Raw genomic sequence first — 18,550 nt, forward strand, 5'->3', positions numbered from 1 at the left:
TAAATCAGAACCAGTGAAGGCGGTGAAGGTCCTGTGTGAGTGCCTGGAGGCGGTTGGAGGATGGATGGCGGCTAACAGATTGAGGTTGAATCCTGACAAGACAGAAGTACTGTTTTTGGGGGACAGGGGGTGGGCGGGGGTGGGGGAATCCCTGGTCCTGAATGGGGTAACTGTGCCCCTGAAGGACCAGGTGTGCAGCCTGGGAGTCATTTTGGACTCACAGCTGTCCATGGAGGCGCAGGTTAATTCTGTGTCCAGGGCAGCTGTCTACCAGCTCCACCTGGTACGCAGGCTAAGACCCTACCTGCCCGCAGACTGTCTCACCAGAGTGGTGCATGCTCTAGTTATCTCCCACTTGGACTACTGCAATACGCTCTACGTGGGGCTACCTTTGAAGGTGACCCAGAAACTACAATTAATCCAGAACGTGGAAGCTAGACTGGTGACTGGGAGTGGCCGCCGGGACCACATAACACCGGTCCTGAGAGATCTGCATTGGCTCCCCAATATGTTTCAGAGCACAATTCAAAGTGTTGGTGCTGACCAAATTGCAGAGATGCAGCATTTTGCCTTCTGTGTGAGAGAAGAGAGAGTGATACAGTCCAGAGACAGCTTCTTCTATCTATAAGCGTTTATTTACAGCAGTAAATCACCATCAGAACTTTCAGACATTTCCTCTCCGTTCAGTCTAAAACTGAAACCAACTCACAGAACAAAGACTGTGACGATAGCATAGCGTCGCGTAGACGCTCCCCCCGATACAGAACACCAAGAAGGTTAACCCTATAACCACCATACTCCACAATAACTATTGTTGTTGTTGTTGTTGTTGTTGTTGTTGTTGTTATTATATCAGGTGCTTGAGAAAAGGCTTCTTCTGGTACAATTTCTCATAGGGTGTGCTGTTTACAGCTGAGGAGTATCTCCTGCTAGAAACATACAGAAAACAATTCAGTCCTTCAGCCCAAAATGAATTTGGCAAATTTGCATCATGCAACTATGATTTCATGCCCTGTAGCAAGATCTGGTTCACCCCTTCACACAAACCATTCTGCCATGGTGATCTTGGGGTAACAACATCATGCTGAATGCCTTAGTCAGGAAACTCTCAAAACCTGTTGAACAAAAGACTCCTCCCCGATCTTGGAAAAGAGAATCAATTTGCACATTATGAACACTTTTCAACCATGCACAAAATTCCTTAAACTTGGTTAGGGCTTGATCCTTTTGTTGCAGCATATACACCCAAGTAAATCTGGAAAAAGAATCAACCAAAACCAGAAAATACTTAGCATTGCTTCTAGAGGGAGATAGAGGACCAACTAAATCAGTGTGCACCTGCTGATAAGGTTTTATAGCTTTCCCCACAGACAATTTCCCTCTGGGAGCTATCTCAACCTTTGTTTCTGCACATGACTTGCACTTCATGTGATCCTTATTTTCAGACATAACACAACATGTTTCATTTTTCACCACATCACCACCACCACCATATGATAGTAAATACAATCCATTTACATTATAGCCGTACAATATGTTCTCATTGTTCTTGCTAATGATGCACTTCTCTTTACTGAAGGCAACAGTAAAGTCTTGCGAAGTAAGCTGGGAAATGCTGAGTAGATTATCAGCCAAACCAGGAACAAAAAGTACCTTTTGCACAGTTGTCCCGATGCTCTGAAGGTTAATAGTACCAACACCTTCACTCTGCAAGCGATGACCATCTGCCTGAAGTACAGTCCCTTGTTGCGCCTTAAAGGTGACAAACAGGTGTCGGTCACAGCATAGGTGTCTTGATGCCTCAAAATCTATTATGAACACATTCTGGGCTTTTGGGTTGGTGCTTTGCATGATCAAAGCCTTTGCCTGGGTAGAACTGGGCTGGGCTTGACCCTTGCCTTTGGCCCCTCTGTCCTTGAAGCTCTTGGTAGCTTCCTTGGCTTTTGGGCGCTTTCTACAATCCTTTTGCAGATGCCCCTTCTCACCGCAATTGTAGCACTGCTGTGCTTTCAAAGCTGTGGCACTTTCTGCACTCTGTGCCACCGACTGGGGTGCTTTAGAAGCAACAGCCTCCCCCTGATCATTAGCAATAGCCTTACTGCGGTCAGACTCATTGAGCAGGACAGAGCAAACACATGAAACAGATAAATCAGCAGTTGGCAGAACAGCCAACTGAGATGTGACAGCTGAGTAACTGTCGTCCAGGGAATTCAAGATCATAAAGCAAAATAAAGACTCTGGAAGTGCGACTTCCCTCTGCACCATCTGCTCCCTTAGGTACTTCATCTGTGTCAGATGCCTTTGGAGCTCTCCCCCAGGCTGTAATGCCATCTTGGACAGCCTCTGGAAATGAAGCAACGCTGATCCCGCAGCTACTCTCAGATGTGCCTCTCAAAGAGCAATTGACACATCTTGAGCTGACCTCTTCACCTGAAGATGGATCAGCTGCTGATCACGTACAGCCAGTGTGAGCGTAGCTCTAGCCTGTTGATCTGCCTTCCTCCACCTTTGGGAGGGCTGGGCTGGCAGACACCTGTGTGCCAAAGGTCAACCGTGTGCCAAACACCCTGTTACAGCAGCAAAGCCTCAACCTTGAGATTCCAGGTAGCATAATTATCCTTCGTTAAAAGAGGACATGAGGAAATTCCCAATCCTTGTAATAGATCCCTCTCTGGCTCTTTTACTTCAGCCGGGGAAATTCCACAGCAAACAGTCATAAATCTTGCAAGCGGCTTACCAAGCTCCACTCGCTGAACTGAGAGGTTACATACCTCATTAAATCACTGAGACAGGACTCAGGACACTCTGCAGCACACTCCAGACTCGGAACCGATACGCTGCTCCACTCTGGGCTTTGGTACTGATGCCGCAGCTCCACTCTGGCACCCATAACCATGTTGGTTTCTATTTCCCTCACTGTGCAGCAAAATGCTTGTCACAAGACAATTGTTTACATTCCACAGTCAGAGTTACTGTTGGATTCCCACGGGAATGGGAGACTGGATGTGACGTACACTGGTTTCCTGTTTTTCACTGTTCTCTTGGTGTTCTTTGTTTCCGAGATGAGGTTGCTTCTCTGCTCTCACAGAGGCAAGATGCATGTTTGTATGCTCTCAGCATAGAGTGGAAATAAAGTTAAGAATGTGGCACATACTGCTTATCCTTCTGCTGTGTGGACTACTCTGCTTGGGCTCAAGATAAGACAAGCCTGTATCAGCTTCAGATGGGCCGAAGCTGGTCAAAATCTCACAAACCATTGTCAGAACACGCCTGGGGGGCACACGCAGCCCCGGAATGAGACAGACCTCTCTGGGCATCTTCCTGATGAAGTGCAGCCCGGGACGTTTACAAATCAGTCCTGGTGTGCACCAGCGACACATATCTAAAGACATATCTAAAGACGTGCACACTCTATCAGCAGAGTATAGCAGAAACGATCGTGGAGCGTGAGTGTAGCATTGTAACTGATTTATTAAGCAATATATACAGGACAAAGCAACCATGGCATCCTCTCTCTTCTCTGAGAGAAAAAAAGAAACAGTACAAAAGTACAGTACAGCGGAAGAGATAAGACTGACTTCCGTTCTCAGACTTTCCAAGCCTAGAAAGTAAACACAGACATGTGATGTAACAATCACACATCCAGCAACAAAGGAGCGAAATGCTAACAAGAGTGTCAAAGAAGAACTAATCTCCAGGAAGAAATTTTATGCTGCCAAGGATTTGGGGAAACACAGCAATATTTTGCAACGTAATCCAAACCACAATCAACTCATGGAACATGCCTATTATGTTCAATGGGGCTTACTCACAAATAAGTGGGACCAGGATTGCAGCCTTGAAGTTAGAAGAGCAACAGTTGGGATGGAGGAGAGTGAGAGTCATAGACAGAGAAAATGCCACCCCATCCACCCTCAAGCTTGACTTGAGCAGCAGGAAATCATCAGAAGAGTTTTGTGCTTATAAAATGCTTCCTTTGCGACTTCTGGAGGTGGCGCCAGCGGTTAATGGCGGATTTCCTCGATCGGAGGAAATCTCACCACGAAAAATAGGGTCGGATCCCGCTTCGGCGCAGCGGGGGACCCCTGAAAATCACAGGCGGGGGAAGCCTGTGAACCTGGGACCCAGCGGGCACATTTGGCGCCCCCCCAACCCGGTAAAAAGCCCGGCAACGGGCTCGGAATCGGAGCGGGGGAAGGAGCGCTGTGCTGTGGGCTGTCTGCTTCTTTCGTGGAGTGAAGCCGCAAGCTGTAACCGGAGAGCGCTGCCTTTTTTCCTTGGAATTTCGACTTGAAAATCAACGATCCGTGAGTAGGATTTAACGTAATTGGAACTGTACAAATTGTGAATTTGGCCGAAAGCGGAGAGGCATAAAAAGGAAGTCTGCCTCTTCCTATTGTAGATACAACAAAGCATTGAACTTGAAAGCGGAAGCTTAGGAAAAGACGTCTTAACGGACTTTAACCCAATCATCTAACCTGGATTTCCCCCCCCCTTAAATCGAGGGAAAAGGGGGGAGAACTGTGGATGCTATTTCTTTATAAAGAAGTGGAAAATAAAGGGATTAAACCATCGCTCAATTCCTTGGGAACGGATTCCCAAAGGCAATTTAAAAACGGATGAGAGGTACTGTCTTGAAATATACTTTGACAGTTAGTCCTGCACAGGAAATACAATTTGGACATAATATGTGGATATACATCTCCTGGTCTTAAAGTAACTGTTTTAGATAGATTGTTATCTTCCTGATAAACTGGGGGGACTTAAAAAAGGAAGTAAAGTATCTAAGAACTTTTTTGACTGTTACAGTGTCCCCCTAGTGGAACTTGGAATTGTTACAATTAGTTATAACTGAAACTGTAGCTGGCTTGAGGAATTTCCACACAGCTCTGTTGGAAATTTCCACTGTTTGAATTTAACTGTGTGACCGACCTTGAGCTCTATCTAAAGGAATGGCAGATGGTAAAGAGAAAACAGAAGCGTTACAGGCTACAAGGTCAGGCAGAGTTTATCGAACAGAAGAAGGATTACAAAGGAGATTTTCGACCTCTGGCGCCTCTGGAATCCCAACAACAGCCCCATCGGCACAACCAAAAGTAAAAGGTATGGCAAGTGATGATTCCTTTGCTCAAGTTTTGGCTAAAGTTAATGAATCTTTAACTAGAATAAGTCAACAAGTAGCAGAGGCATCTGACAAGATTGACCAAAACACAATAAGTATTAACCAGAATACAGCAAGTATGAATAATTTGGGCCAGAAAGTAAACACTAATACAGAGACCATTCAAAAATTACTAGAGGAATCGGCTTCAGTGCGCCAGATTGCCGAGGAGGCAAAAGAAATTGCTACAACTTCTGCCACAGAGGTTCAAGAGGTTCAAGAGACAATACCATCACTACACAAACAATTGGAAGAGCATAAATTGACCCTGTCTATGATTGAATTGAAAGAAAAACAAGTGAATCTACAGGTTAGATCAGTACCTGAAGTGGAAAAGGACAATCTAGCTGAATTTCTCATGCAGGAATTTTCTGACTTTTGGGATCCAGAATTGGTAAAAGACAGTTTTAAAATAGTAAATGCTTTTAGACTTGGGAAAAGAGGAGAGAAGAAGGTGAGAGACTGTTTGATTACTCTACGAACAAAAGAAGAGAGGGATAAGATTCTGGGTTTGCATTTCCAGAAGACACTGGAAATTCATCAGACAAGAGTTGAAATATTTAAAGACATTCCGAAACACCTTCTGGATCTTAGATCAAATTATAAAGATTTGGTTACTCTGCTGAGAAATAACAGTATTAACTTCAGGTGGGAATTTCCTCAAGGCCTATCTTTTAGCTACAAAGGAAAGAAGAGGAAAATAAGATCGGAAGACGACAAAGACAAATTTTGGAAAGATCACGGAGAAGACCTACAAAAAGGACTACCTCCGGAATTAAAAGACCGTTCGAAAAAAGGGATACCACCGACAGAAGAGGAACAGGCACTAGGTGCAGTAGGAGGAGTATTAAAACAATAACATCATGGCTCTGCAACTACTAACTTGGAACTGTCACGGTCTAAATTCCTCTCAGAAAAGGAAATCAGTATTTCATATATTAAAAAAGGAACAATTGGACTTAATTTGTTTACAAGAAACACATATAACAAGATTACACAGGAAATTGTTGATAAATAAAAGACTTGGTCAAGAGTTTATTTCATCGGATAAAGTCAAAAAAAGAGGGGTTGTGATTTATGCAAAGGACAGATTATCACCGAAATTTGTATTTAAAGATGACCAAGGAAGATTTGTGGCAATTGAAATTCAAACACAAGGAGAAAAATTTTTGATAGTGGGAATCTACGCACCAAATGACGGGAAATCTGAATTTTTTAAGAAGTTGCACGAGATCCTGATGGACCATATGGATTATAACATGATTTTGATGGGAGATATGAATGGAGTGGTATCCACATATATGGACAAGGCACAAAGACAGGTAGTCACCAAGGATGGTAGACTACCGAAAACTTTTTTTGACATGACAGACAACTTGGACTTAGTTGACATTTGGAGAATAAGAAATCCCATGGCTAAAGAGGGAACCTTTTTCTCTGAAGCCAAAATGACATGGACAAGAATTGACCAAATTTGGATTACTAGAGGAATGGCACCAAAGACAAGAAAGGTGGAAATCTGCCCGAAAACTTGCTCCGACCATAATGCTGTTAAGATGGAAATGAGACTAACACCAACTGGCTCCTTCAGATGGACGATGAATGACACCTTATTTAGAGATGATGAACTACTTAAGAAGGCCCAAAAAACTCTGAGAGATTACTTTGAGATAAATCTCAGTACTAACGTGGAGAAAAGAGTAATCTGGGACGCTAGTAAAGCGGTTATGAGAGGGTTCTTAATACAACAAAATGCAATAAAGAAAAGAACTCAAAATGAGAAGAAGGATAAGATAATGCATAAAATAAAGGAATGTGAGAAAATATTGAGAGTAAACCCCAAATCTCAAGAGATTCTGAGAGAGTTAAAGTTATACCAAGTACAATATTTGAAAATGATGAATCAGGAAATAGAATGGAAAATTAAACAAATGAGGCAAAAGACTTTTGAGTCGGCCAATAAATGTGGTAAACTGTTGGCATGGCAAATGAAAAAGAGACAAAAATTAAACACAATTACGAATTTAGAAGTGGAAGGAAGAAACATACAGAACCCGGTAGAGATCAGAAGCTGTTTCCAGAGGTATTTTAAACGATTATATACTCAAGGGCCACTGAAAGAAACAGAATTAGACCAGTTTTTGAAAACAAATGGATTACAAAAGATATCTCAAGAAAACAAATTAATTTTGAATCATAGAATAACTGAACAGGAAATAGAAGGTGCCATTCAAAACATGCAACTGGGTAAATCTCCAGGACCAGACGGCTTGACCTCTAGATACTACAGATCTTTAAAAGAATGGTTAATTCAACCATTGAAAGAGGTCTGCAATGAAATAATGGAGGGAAAAAGAGCACCAGAGTCGTGGAAAGAAGCACATATTACACTTGTACCAAAAACAGAGACTGAAAAGACACAGCTCAAGAACTACCGCCCTATATCGTTACTGAATGTGGATTACAAAATTTTTGCAGATATTTTGGCTAAGAGATTTAAAAAAGTGTTGATGGAAGAGATTCATAAAGACCAAGTGGGCTTTCTCCCAGGAAGACATTTGTCTGACAATTTGAGGAATATAATTGATATTTTGGAAAAATTAGAAGTGAATATAAATACTAAAGCAGTTTTGATATTTGTAGATGCGGAGAAAGCCTTTGACAATATTTCTTGGAATTTTATGAAGAAGAATCTACAGGGTATGGGGGTAGGCCAAGGTTTTGAGAATGGTATAGGTGCAATTTATTCAGAACAAAAGGCTAAATTAATTGTAAATAATGTTGTGACGGAAGAACTTAAAATTGAAAAAGGGACACGACAAGGTTGCCCAATTTCCCCACTTCTTTTTATTTCGGTCCTGGAGGTTCTGCTGAATATGATTAGAAGGGACCAGATGGTTAAAGGTATACAGGTCGGAACTAAACAGTACAAATTGAGAGCATTTGCAGACGACTTAGTATTGACGTTACAGGAGCCAGAATCTAGTACTAAAAGGGTTTTAGAACTGATTCAAGAATTTGGTCAAGTGGCAGGATTTAAATTGAACAAGTCAAAAACCAAGGTTTTAGAGAAAAATTTAACACCGTTTGAAAGAGAGAGGTTTCAGAATGAGACAGGTTTAACAGTGGTTAAGAAAATTAAATACCTTGGGATTAATATGACAGCAAAAAATGGGAATTTATTTAAAGATAATTATGAAAAATGTTGGTCTGAAGTGAAAAAAGATTTAGAAATCTGGTCAAATTTGAAGCTTTCACTGCTGGGCCGTATTGCTGCGATAAAAATGAATGTATTGCCTAGAATGTTGTTTTTGTTTCAAACTTTGCAGATTGTCGACAAAATGGATTGTTTCAAGAGGTGGCAGAAAGATATCTCTAAATTTGTCTGGCAGGGCAAGAAGCCCAGAATAAAATTTAAAATTCTAACGGATGCAAAGGAAAGAGGCGGATTTGCCCTGCCAGACCTCAAACTTTACTATGAATCAGCAGCTTTTTGCTGGTTGAAAGAATGGCTACTTCTTGAAAACACTGACATTTTGGACTTGGAAGGTTTTAACAATGTATTTGGATGGCATGCATATTTGTGGTATGATAAGGTCAAAGCACATAAAGCATTTAGAAACCACATTGTCAGGAAAGCGCTATTTAATGTTTGGATAAGATATAAGGATTTGCTAGAAAATAAAACCCCAAGGTGGCTGTCACCAATGGAAGCAAAAGCCTTGAGAAAAGTCAATATGGAGGTCAAATGGCCGAAATATTGGGAAATTTTGGAACAAGATGGAGATAGACTGAAATTGCAGAGTTTTGAAAATTTAAAAAACAAAGTGCGAGACTGGCTTCATTATTTTCAGATAATGGAGGCATTTAAATTGGACAAGAAAATTGGCTTCCAGGTGGAAAGATCAAAATTAGAAACAGAACTGTTAGAACCCAAAACTAAGAATTTGTCAAGAATGTATAACTTGCTGCTGAAATGGAATACTCAGGATGAAACGGTAAAATCGGCTATGATTAAATGGGCACAAGATGTTGGACATAACATTATGTTTGCTGACTGGGAACAGTTGTGGACCACAGGTATGAAATTTACGGCATGTAATGCCTTAAGAGAGAATATTATGAAAATGATATACAGGTGGTACATAACCCCAGTCAAGCTTGCAAAAATCTATCATTTGCCCGATAACAAATGTTGGAAATGTAAAGAAATTGAAGGTACATTTTTTCACCTTTGGTGGACGTGCCCAAGGATTAAGGCTTTCTGGGAAATGATATATAATGAATTAAAAAAGGTATTTAAATATACCTTCCCTAAGAAACCAGAGGCCTTTCTCCTGGGCATAGTCGGCCAAATGGTGTTAAAAAAGGATAGAACTTTCTTTACGTATGCAACAACAGCAGCAAGAATACTTATCGTAAAGTATTGGAAGACACAAGAACTTCCCACGCTGGAGGAATGGCAGATGAAACTGATGGACTATATGGAACTGGCGGAAATGACTGGTAGAATCCGTGACCAGGGAGAAGAGTTGGTGGAGGAAGAGTGGAAGAAATTCAAAGATTATCTTCAGAAACATTGCAAAATTAAAGAATGTTAGAGTGATGTTGGACTGAAAATAAGTGGCTTCCAGCTGTACAGGCTAAAGTTAATGATAGATTAAGATTAAAGATTAGGATTAAAGATGTTTAAGGAAATGGAAATTAGGTAATTAAGAGGTAAAATTTCAATGTTATATTACATTAAGATTAAAGATTAGGTTTAAAGAAGTTGAAGATATATATTATATTAAAATTTAAAGATTGGGATTAAAAAAGTGGAAAAGAAATTGCTGGACAAACAATTTGGATTGGAATACAAAAGAGGGAGGTATGAGGAAGTCCAGAAAATAAGTAAATTCAAAAACGGAAATGGAAAAGAGATATTGTTTTTAATTGCTATGTTCCTTTTTATTGTTGATTCTTGCTTTTCGTGTTTTTATTATTATTTTCTTCTTTTTTTTTTCCTCTGGGATTTGCATTGTGTATTTGTGTATCTTTTTTATGTTTTTCTTCTTTTTTGTTGTTTAACTTTTGATTGAAACCTTAATAAAAATTATTTTTTTAAAAAAAATAAAATATAAAATGCTTCCTTTGAGGAGCTGTTTCTTTGCCCTGGGCCTGGGGCATTCCATAACCGGGGGGGGAGCATGGAGGAAAAGGAAAAAACATTGGTGTAACATTGAAACAGAGTTCACAAGGGATGAAAAGTACTGGTTGGGAACTATCAGCCACTACAGTATAGTTGTATAATAATAATATAATAATAATAATAATTTATTATTTATACCCCGCCCATCTGGCTGGGCTTCCCCAGCCACTCTGGGCGGCTTCCCAAAAATATTAAAATACTATAATACATCAAACATTAAAAGCTTCCCTAAACAGGGCTGCCTTCAGATGTCTTATAAAAGACTCTCACCAGCAAGTCACACACACAAACAAAACATGTCCCACTTCCTCCGGAAAACTAAAACGGAAGATGGGGGTTACTCTTTTCAGGAAATGGAGCAGTGATCAAACAGTCTTAATACTTAACCCACAAATTGCCTTGTGGATTGGTTTTTATTATTATAGAGATTGTGAAATGCAACTGTCAGTCAAATAAAATGAACAATTTTTGTTTGTTTAAAACACATCATGCTCAACATTCTCTAATTGTGTTTCCGTATAGTTAGACATTTCAAGTATTATAAAGAAATCAGGGGGAGGGGGAAATAACCTAGATCAATAACTTTAGTACAGTTCAAAATGAAATGTCCTGCAGGTCAATCAAAAATGTCAAGAAAAAATAGCTTTACTTTCTTTATTATTATTTTTTTCCTCCTTTAAAAATACACTTATCTGTACAAGAAAGTACTACAAGTAAACACTGGAAATCATATTATCCCCTTTATTAAATCAAAACATTATTTATTGGCATACCTGGGGTTAATACTAGATGTCACTTTTATTTTATTTCTCTAGGTAATTTTTTTGACAACTATTAAGATAACAAAATACTTAAAAACAAATAAAAATGGGGAGGGAGAAGCAACACACACCAACCCTGGAATTAAAAAATAGTTACTACTATTTTATATGACTTAATGTTCCACAGTTTTTGTTAAAGGTACTAATAATAGCAGTTTCATTTTAATATTAAAAATAACAGTATTTATTTCTGAAATAGACAAAAGGTATTTTGTTTTTATTTTTTATTTTTTTAGACAAAGCTTGGAGGTCTTAGATACACAGATGCAACCAGAAAATGGAAAATGTGGAAAGCAAACCAGAATTGCTAAAAAAATTAAACACATCATTTTTTATATTATCCCTTTAGATTTCTAGTAATTATACAGCCGTCACTACAAAAATTTGCCCGCTGATAACCAGCTTGACAGTAAACAGTAACCATCCTGATAAGAATTCACACAATTAATTATAATAACATACTATAGTTCAGTTTTTCTTTTTCTTTTTTTAAAAAATGCAATATAATCAAAAAGAAAGCAAAGGTACAAGAAATTAGTAGTAAAATATTTAATAAATTTACATATTTAAGAATTTTTAAATACTGTTTTTTATAATTTCCCATTTTTTTTTTTTAAATTTGTTACATATCACCTAAGACTTCCAAGCCTTTTTCTGCTACAACAGAAAAGAAAGAAAGAAAAACCACTTGTTGAAATCTCACAGCTCTGGGGTAAGATTAGATGACAGTTATTCTTCTCTCCTCCCACCCCAAAATACAGATCCAAGAGTTTTGCTTGCTTGCTTTCTCTCTCTCTCTCTCTCTCTTTTTCCTTATAAATTTGGAAAATCAAAAAAGCCCCCCCCCCCAAAAAAAAAACAACCAAAAAATAAAAGATTACCCAGCAAAGTCCATAAAGTTTAGTACATTACTAATTGTTCCTGATTCTTAGAAAAAAGTTCAGTATAGATTGTCCTAACAACTAGTGTTTCACACACAAAAAACCCAAGAGTTCTTCATCAAAATGTTGCAAATCTAGAAACCCTCTGTTACAAAAAGGTTAATTTCCACAATGATTATGAGAAAGAAAGAGAGAAAGTGGTTGGGGAGGGAAATGAAGACGAGTCAAGGATGTAGTTCTACTGTTCCTGCAAAGAGTAGAAAAAGACAAAATGAAAAATCTGTGTTAAGAAGGAAAGAGAACTTTCAGGAAATAATTAAAACAAAATAACTTGTGGCTGGATCAAACCAAAGGGGCTAATTTGGATTAGAAGTAGCTAAACTGTGATGTTGAACTACAATTCCCATCAGCCTCGAGCGAGCATAGCCAGTGGTCAGGGATGATGGGAGCTGTAGTCTAGCAGCAACTAGAAGGCTACAGGGTCACCATTCCCTGATCTGAGAAGCAACATTACCTGCTGCATGCAAGAGATTAAAGAGGCATTCCCACAAGATAGAGGGGTGGCGGGGGTGGGGGAATGCCTCTTCTTAGATCAGGTTCCCGACCAATGGTCCAGGGATGGTGGGTGTTGTAGTCCAGCAGCATCTGGAAAGCCACAGGTTCTCTCCACTCTACCCCAGTTTACCATAGTGGCCTGACAGATGCCTCTAATTCCCCTACTCCAACTGTGTGCTCCCAGCAACTGGTGTTCAGAGGCAAAGCCCTCATGTTGAGAAGCATTGTTCCCTGAGCACCATTTGCATGAGTGGGCTAGCTAACAGTGGAGCAAGGCTGTGGCTTCTGTGCCTTACAATCACAGGCAGCTTTTGGATCTCGGAAGAGGTGTCTACTAATGGAAAAGGAGTTGGGGGACCCTCCATAAAAGAGTGAAAGGTGGCCCATCTAGCTCAATATAGTCTACCCTAACCAGCAGCAACTCTCCAGGGGTTACACAGGCAGGGAGTCTCTCTCTACTCTATCTAGAAATGCCGAGGATTGAACTTGGAATATTCTGCATGCAAGAAAGATGCTATAAACACTGAGTGGTGTCCTCCTCATTAAAAGGGGTAGCCTTTTACTAAATCAGATTATTGGTTCCATCTAGTTCAGTACTGTCTGCCCTGACTGGCAGCAGCTCTCCCGGCAGGAGACATTTGCAGCCCTACCTGGAGATGCCAACGGGGATCAAACATGGGGCCTTCTGCATGCAAAGCAGATGTTGTACCACTGAGCTATGGCCCCTCTCTCTAGGGGCCACAAAGAGGTGGAGAATGGGCAAAAATCATCCCCTACGCTTTTGTTAGCAGAGACCACCATTGGCTTCTCCACAGAAATGTAAGGAGCTGGTAATTATCAGTATTTCATGCTATCTCACACCACCTTAAAAGGCAAAGAGTAAGAGCAAAGCATTGACTCCAATTTTAATTCAGAAAATGTGAGCGCAAATGAACCTGAGCTCTCATAAATCTGAGAAATGCAGAATCTGCTGCTTGCCAGTATGCAGCTCATTACTTGGAAATGTACGTTACACTGTTACAGTTTTGACTTTGCTTTCACCAGATCCGGAAGAGGCTAAACTAAGTTTGGGAATCATAACCTAAGAACAATGGCCCATCTAGTCCAGCCTCCTGTTCTCACAGTGGCCACCTGGATGCCCATGGGAAACCAGAAAACAGGGTTTCAACACAAGAGCACTCGCCCCTCTGTGGTTTTCAGCAACTGGTATTTGAAAGCACTGCTGCCTCCAACTGTGGAGGCAGAGCATAGTCATCATGGCTAGTAGCCATTGATAACCCTCTCTTCCATGAACTTGTCCAATATTATTTTAAAACCATCCAGCTTAGTGGTCATCACTTCCTCCTGTGGGAGCTAGTCCCATAGTTAAACTATGCACTGCGTGAATAAGTCATTTTCTTTTATATGCCTTGAATCTGACAACATTCCAACATTCAGCTGCACTGTTTGTCCATGAGTCCTAATGTTATGAGAGAGGAGAAAAACTTAAGTTTTAAGTTTAAATTAAGTTAAACTAAGTTTGGAATACAGTCGCCCAGTGTGACTTCAGAATCCCTTCCAAGCAACCAAGGTAGAAAATGTTGCAAAAACTTTGACTTGGTTCTCTTTTTTTAGGAGGGTGGGAGTGGCCACAAGCAACATAATAAGATACAGTGGTACCTCGGGTTACATACGCTTCAGGTTACATATGCTTCAGGTTACAGACTCTGCTAACCCAGAAATAGTACCTTGGGTTAATAACTTTGCTTCAGGATGAGAACAGAAATCGTGCGGTGGCAGCGCGGCAGCCCCCATTAGCTAAAATGGTACCTCAGGTTAAGAACAGTTTTAGGTTAAGAACAGACCTCCAGAATGAATTAAGTTCTTAACCCGAGGTACCACTGTACACAGGGCTAGGTGCTTCTGTTTAATTGTTTTCAAGGCTGAACTGAACAAGGAACAGTTGTCAGTAAGGGGGATGCAGATACGGCAGAGAAGCGAGACCCACCTGGCTGTGAGTCTGAGCTTGTCCTAATGTCTGGCTATAATAAGCAGCCTGCTGTCTGTAATACTCTGCCCAGGCCATTGTGTAGTCGGGCTGGGAGCTGGCTTGAGACACAGCAGTGGCAGCATGACCTGGAGGGGAAAAAGAACAACGCACTCAGAGAAAGCCAATTGTCAGAGGTATCAAGTAAGAAAATTTCCAAATGCAGTCAACAAACCCAGATCCCCCCTGCCCCCTTTCCAAATACAGGACCCCAGGGCAGACCGTGCTTAATTGTGATTAGTTGCCCGCAACCCCTGGTTAAGATCCCAAACATTCACACTGAGAATGTCCACTGTCTGAAACCCTGGAGAGCATCTGACTCATTCTAAGGCAGCCTTCTACATTCCTTTTTAAATCATTCTCACAAGGAATAGAAATCTTTATTTTTAGGGAAAGGGCCATAGCTCAGTGGCAGAGTGCATGCTTTGCATGCAGAAGGTCCCAGGTTCATATTCCAATGACTCAGGCACCAAATACCTGTATAATAATAATAATAATAATAATTTTTATTTATATACCGCCCTCCCCAGCCGAAGCCGGGCTCAGGGCGGCTAACAACAATAAAATAGTGCAACATTCTAAAAACATTTCATTATAAAAATTAATTAAAATCCAATTGATGGCAACCATTAAGCTTAAGTTCTGTAAAGATTGCCAAAGGAGGGAGTCAGGCTGCGCCCTGACCAAAGGCCTGGTGGAACAGCTCTGTCTTGCAGGCCCTGCGGAAAGATGTCAAATCTCGCAGGGCCCTAGTCTCTTGTGACAGAGCGTTCCACCAGATTGGAGCCGCAGCCGAGAAAGCCCTGGCTCTAGTTGAGGCCAGCCTAACCTCTGTGGCCTGGGACCTTCAGGATGTTTTTATTTGAAGACCGTAAGTTCCTCTGTGGGACATACCAGGAGAGGCAGTCCCGTAGGTACGAGGGTCCTAAGCCGTATAGGGCTTTAAAGGTTAAAACCAGCACCTTAAACCTGATCCTGTACTCCACCGGGAGCCAGTGCAGCTGGTATAGCACCGGGTGAATGTGATCTCGCAGCGAAGACCCCGTAAGGAGTCTCGCCGCAGCATTCTGCACCCGCTGGAGTTTCTGGGTCAGTCTCAAGGGCAGCCCCACGTAGAGCGAGATACAATAATCCAGTCTGGAGGTGACCGTCGCGTGGATCACAGTGGCTAGGTAAGGACGAGAGAGCTAAGGAGCCAACTGCTTAGCTTGGCGGAGATGAAAAAATGCCGCCTTTGTTATAGCTGTAATCTGTGCCTCCATGAAGAGGGAAATATCGAAGATTACACCCAAACTCTTAACGGACGGTGCTGGCACTAATTGCACCCCCGCAAGAGATGGGAGTTGCCCCCTCAATCCCATATCGTCCCGTCCCAGCCAGAGGACCTCTGTCTTCAAAGGATTTAACTTCAACCGGCTCCCACGTAACCATCCAGCCACAGCTTCCAAACATCTGATCAGCGTGTCTGGGGCTGAGTCTGGATGGCCATCCATCAACAGATAGAGTTCGGTGTCATCGGCATACTGATGGCAGCCCAGAACAAAACTCCGGACAAGCTGGGTGAGGGGGCGCATAAAGATGTTAAAAAGCATTGGGGAGAATATCGCACCCTGAGGCACTCCACACACCAAGGAGTGGCGCGATGACAATTCCCCCCCAAGCGACACCCTGTCCCCGACCAGAGAGAAACGAGCACAGCCATTGAAGGACTGTGCCCTGGATCCCCACGTTGGCAAGGAGTTCGTGATCGAAGGCTGCTGACAGGTCTAGAAGAAGAAGAAAGATTGCCTCCTTTCCTACAGACCCTCTTGTCTCTTAAGATCAGCCGGGGGGGGGGCTCTTAGTTGATCCACCACCCTCAGAAGTTTGGGAGGTGGGAGAAGTGGGCTAGGAGAGGGAATTATCTGTGGCAGTCTCTAAGCTGTGGAACTCCTTCCCCACAGAGGTGAATATTAAAGATGTGCCTCTTTATTCTGGCTTTTGACAACTTAAGGTGTACGTATATTTTGGGGAGCCACATTATTCCTTTGATGGTAAGTTGTTTTAAAATGTTCTTAATATTGCTTTTATATTGCTGTAACCTGCCCTGGGACTAGTGCTATGCAATAAATCGCCATACCATTGTACTGAAATAACATTGTGATAAGTGTTTCAACAAGGCAATATACCAATGAACAAAAGGTGGAGACTTAACAGCTTCCCAGGGTGTAGCTCAGCTGTACAATACTCCAGCTTTGCTTGCTCTCTCCCTCCTCCCTGAAAATAAATGAAGATAAGCCCTCACACAAACCAGCAAACTCTTTCAGCTTCACCTGTATATTTCCACTTAGAGCTCAGTTAATTATGCAGAGCCTGCTAACAATCCAGGAGGAACGTCCCATAGCTAGACAAAAATCCAGCGGGGGGGGGGGGGGAGTAAACAAAGAATGTAAACAAAGAACTGGAAAGCTCTTCTTTCTTCCCTCACACTCACTCCCACAGGTGAAAAAAAAAGAGGGGGAAGAGTTTTTATTTTTATTTTCTGTAGTGTTTATGTTGTTGGTTTCTCCTAAATTGCTCTCCTTCATATTAAAAAGGAAGGGCTAGTTAGTTAGTTAGTTAGTTAAAGGAGACTTATCTTTTTGCTTGCTTGCCCTCCCTCCCTTTGATAAAAAGGGAGAGATTGGCGGAATGAGGGCTTTTGGGGGGCCCTGGGGGGGACGGAAGGGAGAAGATTTAGCAGGCTACTTTATGCTGAAATAGGAGGTTGGATAATGTGTGAGAATGATGGGAAGGGTGCAAGCAAATGTGTGTCTACTCACAAGCAAGCCCTACTGAATTCAATGGGGCTTACTCCCAGGAAAGTAGAAGTAAGTTTAGTTGAACTCAGTGCATAGATTGTACTTAGATCTCTGAGTGGGGAAGCAGATGCAGCTTGACTAGTAAATCACTTGAACTATTCTTAAATTAGTTGAAAATATATTAAATATAATACATGGAAGTTTATTTAATATTTTTATTAAATCTACTACTTCCTTACATTTTAAGGCCCTCCACTGCCACAGGGAGCCTCGTTAAAGCCCTCGGCTGCTGCAGGAAAGTGCAGCACACCCTCCGCCACCATGGGGAAGTATGGCAGGACCCTCTGACACCACAGGGATGCCCAGCGAGGCCCCCCACCACCATAGATAGATAGATAGATATAGATATAGATATAGATGTATATAGATATAGTGATATTTAGCTGGTGATATATTGTGATGTTGAAAACCTGATACCGCCCAGCCCTACCTGGGAACTTAAGGTAAAGGTGGGCAAAATAATAATAATAATAATAATAATAATAATAATAATAATATCACACCACCAATCCTTGAAGGAGCCCATGTTGCCACAGATGGTTCTCCCCCTTCAATCCCCACAACAACCCTGTGAGGGAGGCCCAGTTGAGAGGCAGTGACTGGCTCAAGGTCACCCAGTGAGAGACTTCCAGTCTGCTACTTCAGACCCGTAGGGGAAGCTCTAAGGCTACGCGCTCCCCTGAAAAAGCCCCACAGAAGAGTGGGGTTTTGAGGGGACCAGCTGAAACGGGGGTAACTCGCCACAGCTTCTCTTTCTTCTTGCCACTGCGTCAGCAGCGAGTGGGGGGGGGGCAGCAAGTGGCTTGAGTCCATTCACGGTGATATCGCAGTCCAGTAGCTGAAGCCACAAGTCGCCACCAAAAGCAGCAGACTTTCCAAACAAGGTAATTAATGCCAAAACGTTTTAGAATCTTATTTAATAAATTTGGACTTTTAAAGTAATTTGGTGAAGACGGAAACCAAACAGGAAGCCAACTTCCATTTTCTGACTGACAGGCTCTATAAGCAGGGATTTGTGAATGGGAGACGAGAGCCTTTCTACAGCCTTTTGAGCATCTTTTACACTATTAAGCTG

The 18,550-nt window shown here is 41.7% G+C and overlaps 1 protein-coding gene across 6 annotated transcripts in view; it reads right to left on the reverse strand.

Annotated features, from left to right (window-relative positions):
- Positions 1 to 814: 814 nt before the first annotated feature.
- LOC308467742 (far upstream element-binding protein 3-like) overlaps positions 815 to 18,550 on the reverse strand; it is a 312,914-nt gene continuing 295,178 nt past the window's right edge. For 4 of the 6 annotated variants that reach the window (XM_080989443.1, XM_080989441.1, XM_080989444.1 and 1 more), the window contains 2 exons: positions 14,597 to 14,724; positions 815 to 926 (listed from right to left, as the gene is read on the reverse strand). In XM_080989443.1, the coding sequence (XP_080845569.1) occupies positions 891 to 926; positions 14,597 to 14,724 (164 nt within the window). In that variant the 3' untranslated portion in view covers positions 815 to 890. Of the gene's footprint in view, positions 927 to 11,800; positions 12,302 to 14,596; positions 14,725 to 18,550 lie in introns of those variants that run through there. The other 2 variants (XM_080989445.1, XM_080989442.1) reach the window with 1 other exon arrangement.

This window comes from Podarcis pityusensis, assembly GCF_964106645.2.
Source record: "Podarcis pityusensis genome assembly, chromosome: W".
Taxonomy (NCBI): domain Eukaryota; kingdom Metazoa; phylum Chordata; class Lepidosauria; order Squamata; family Lacertidae; genus Podarcis; species Podarcis pityusensis.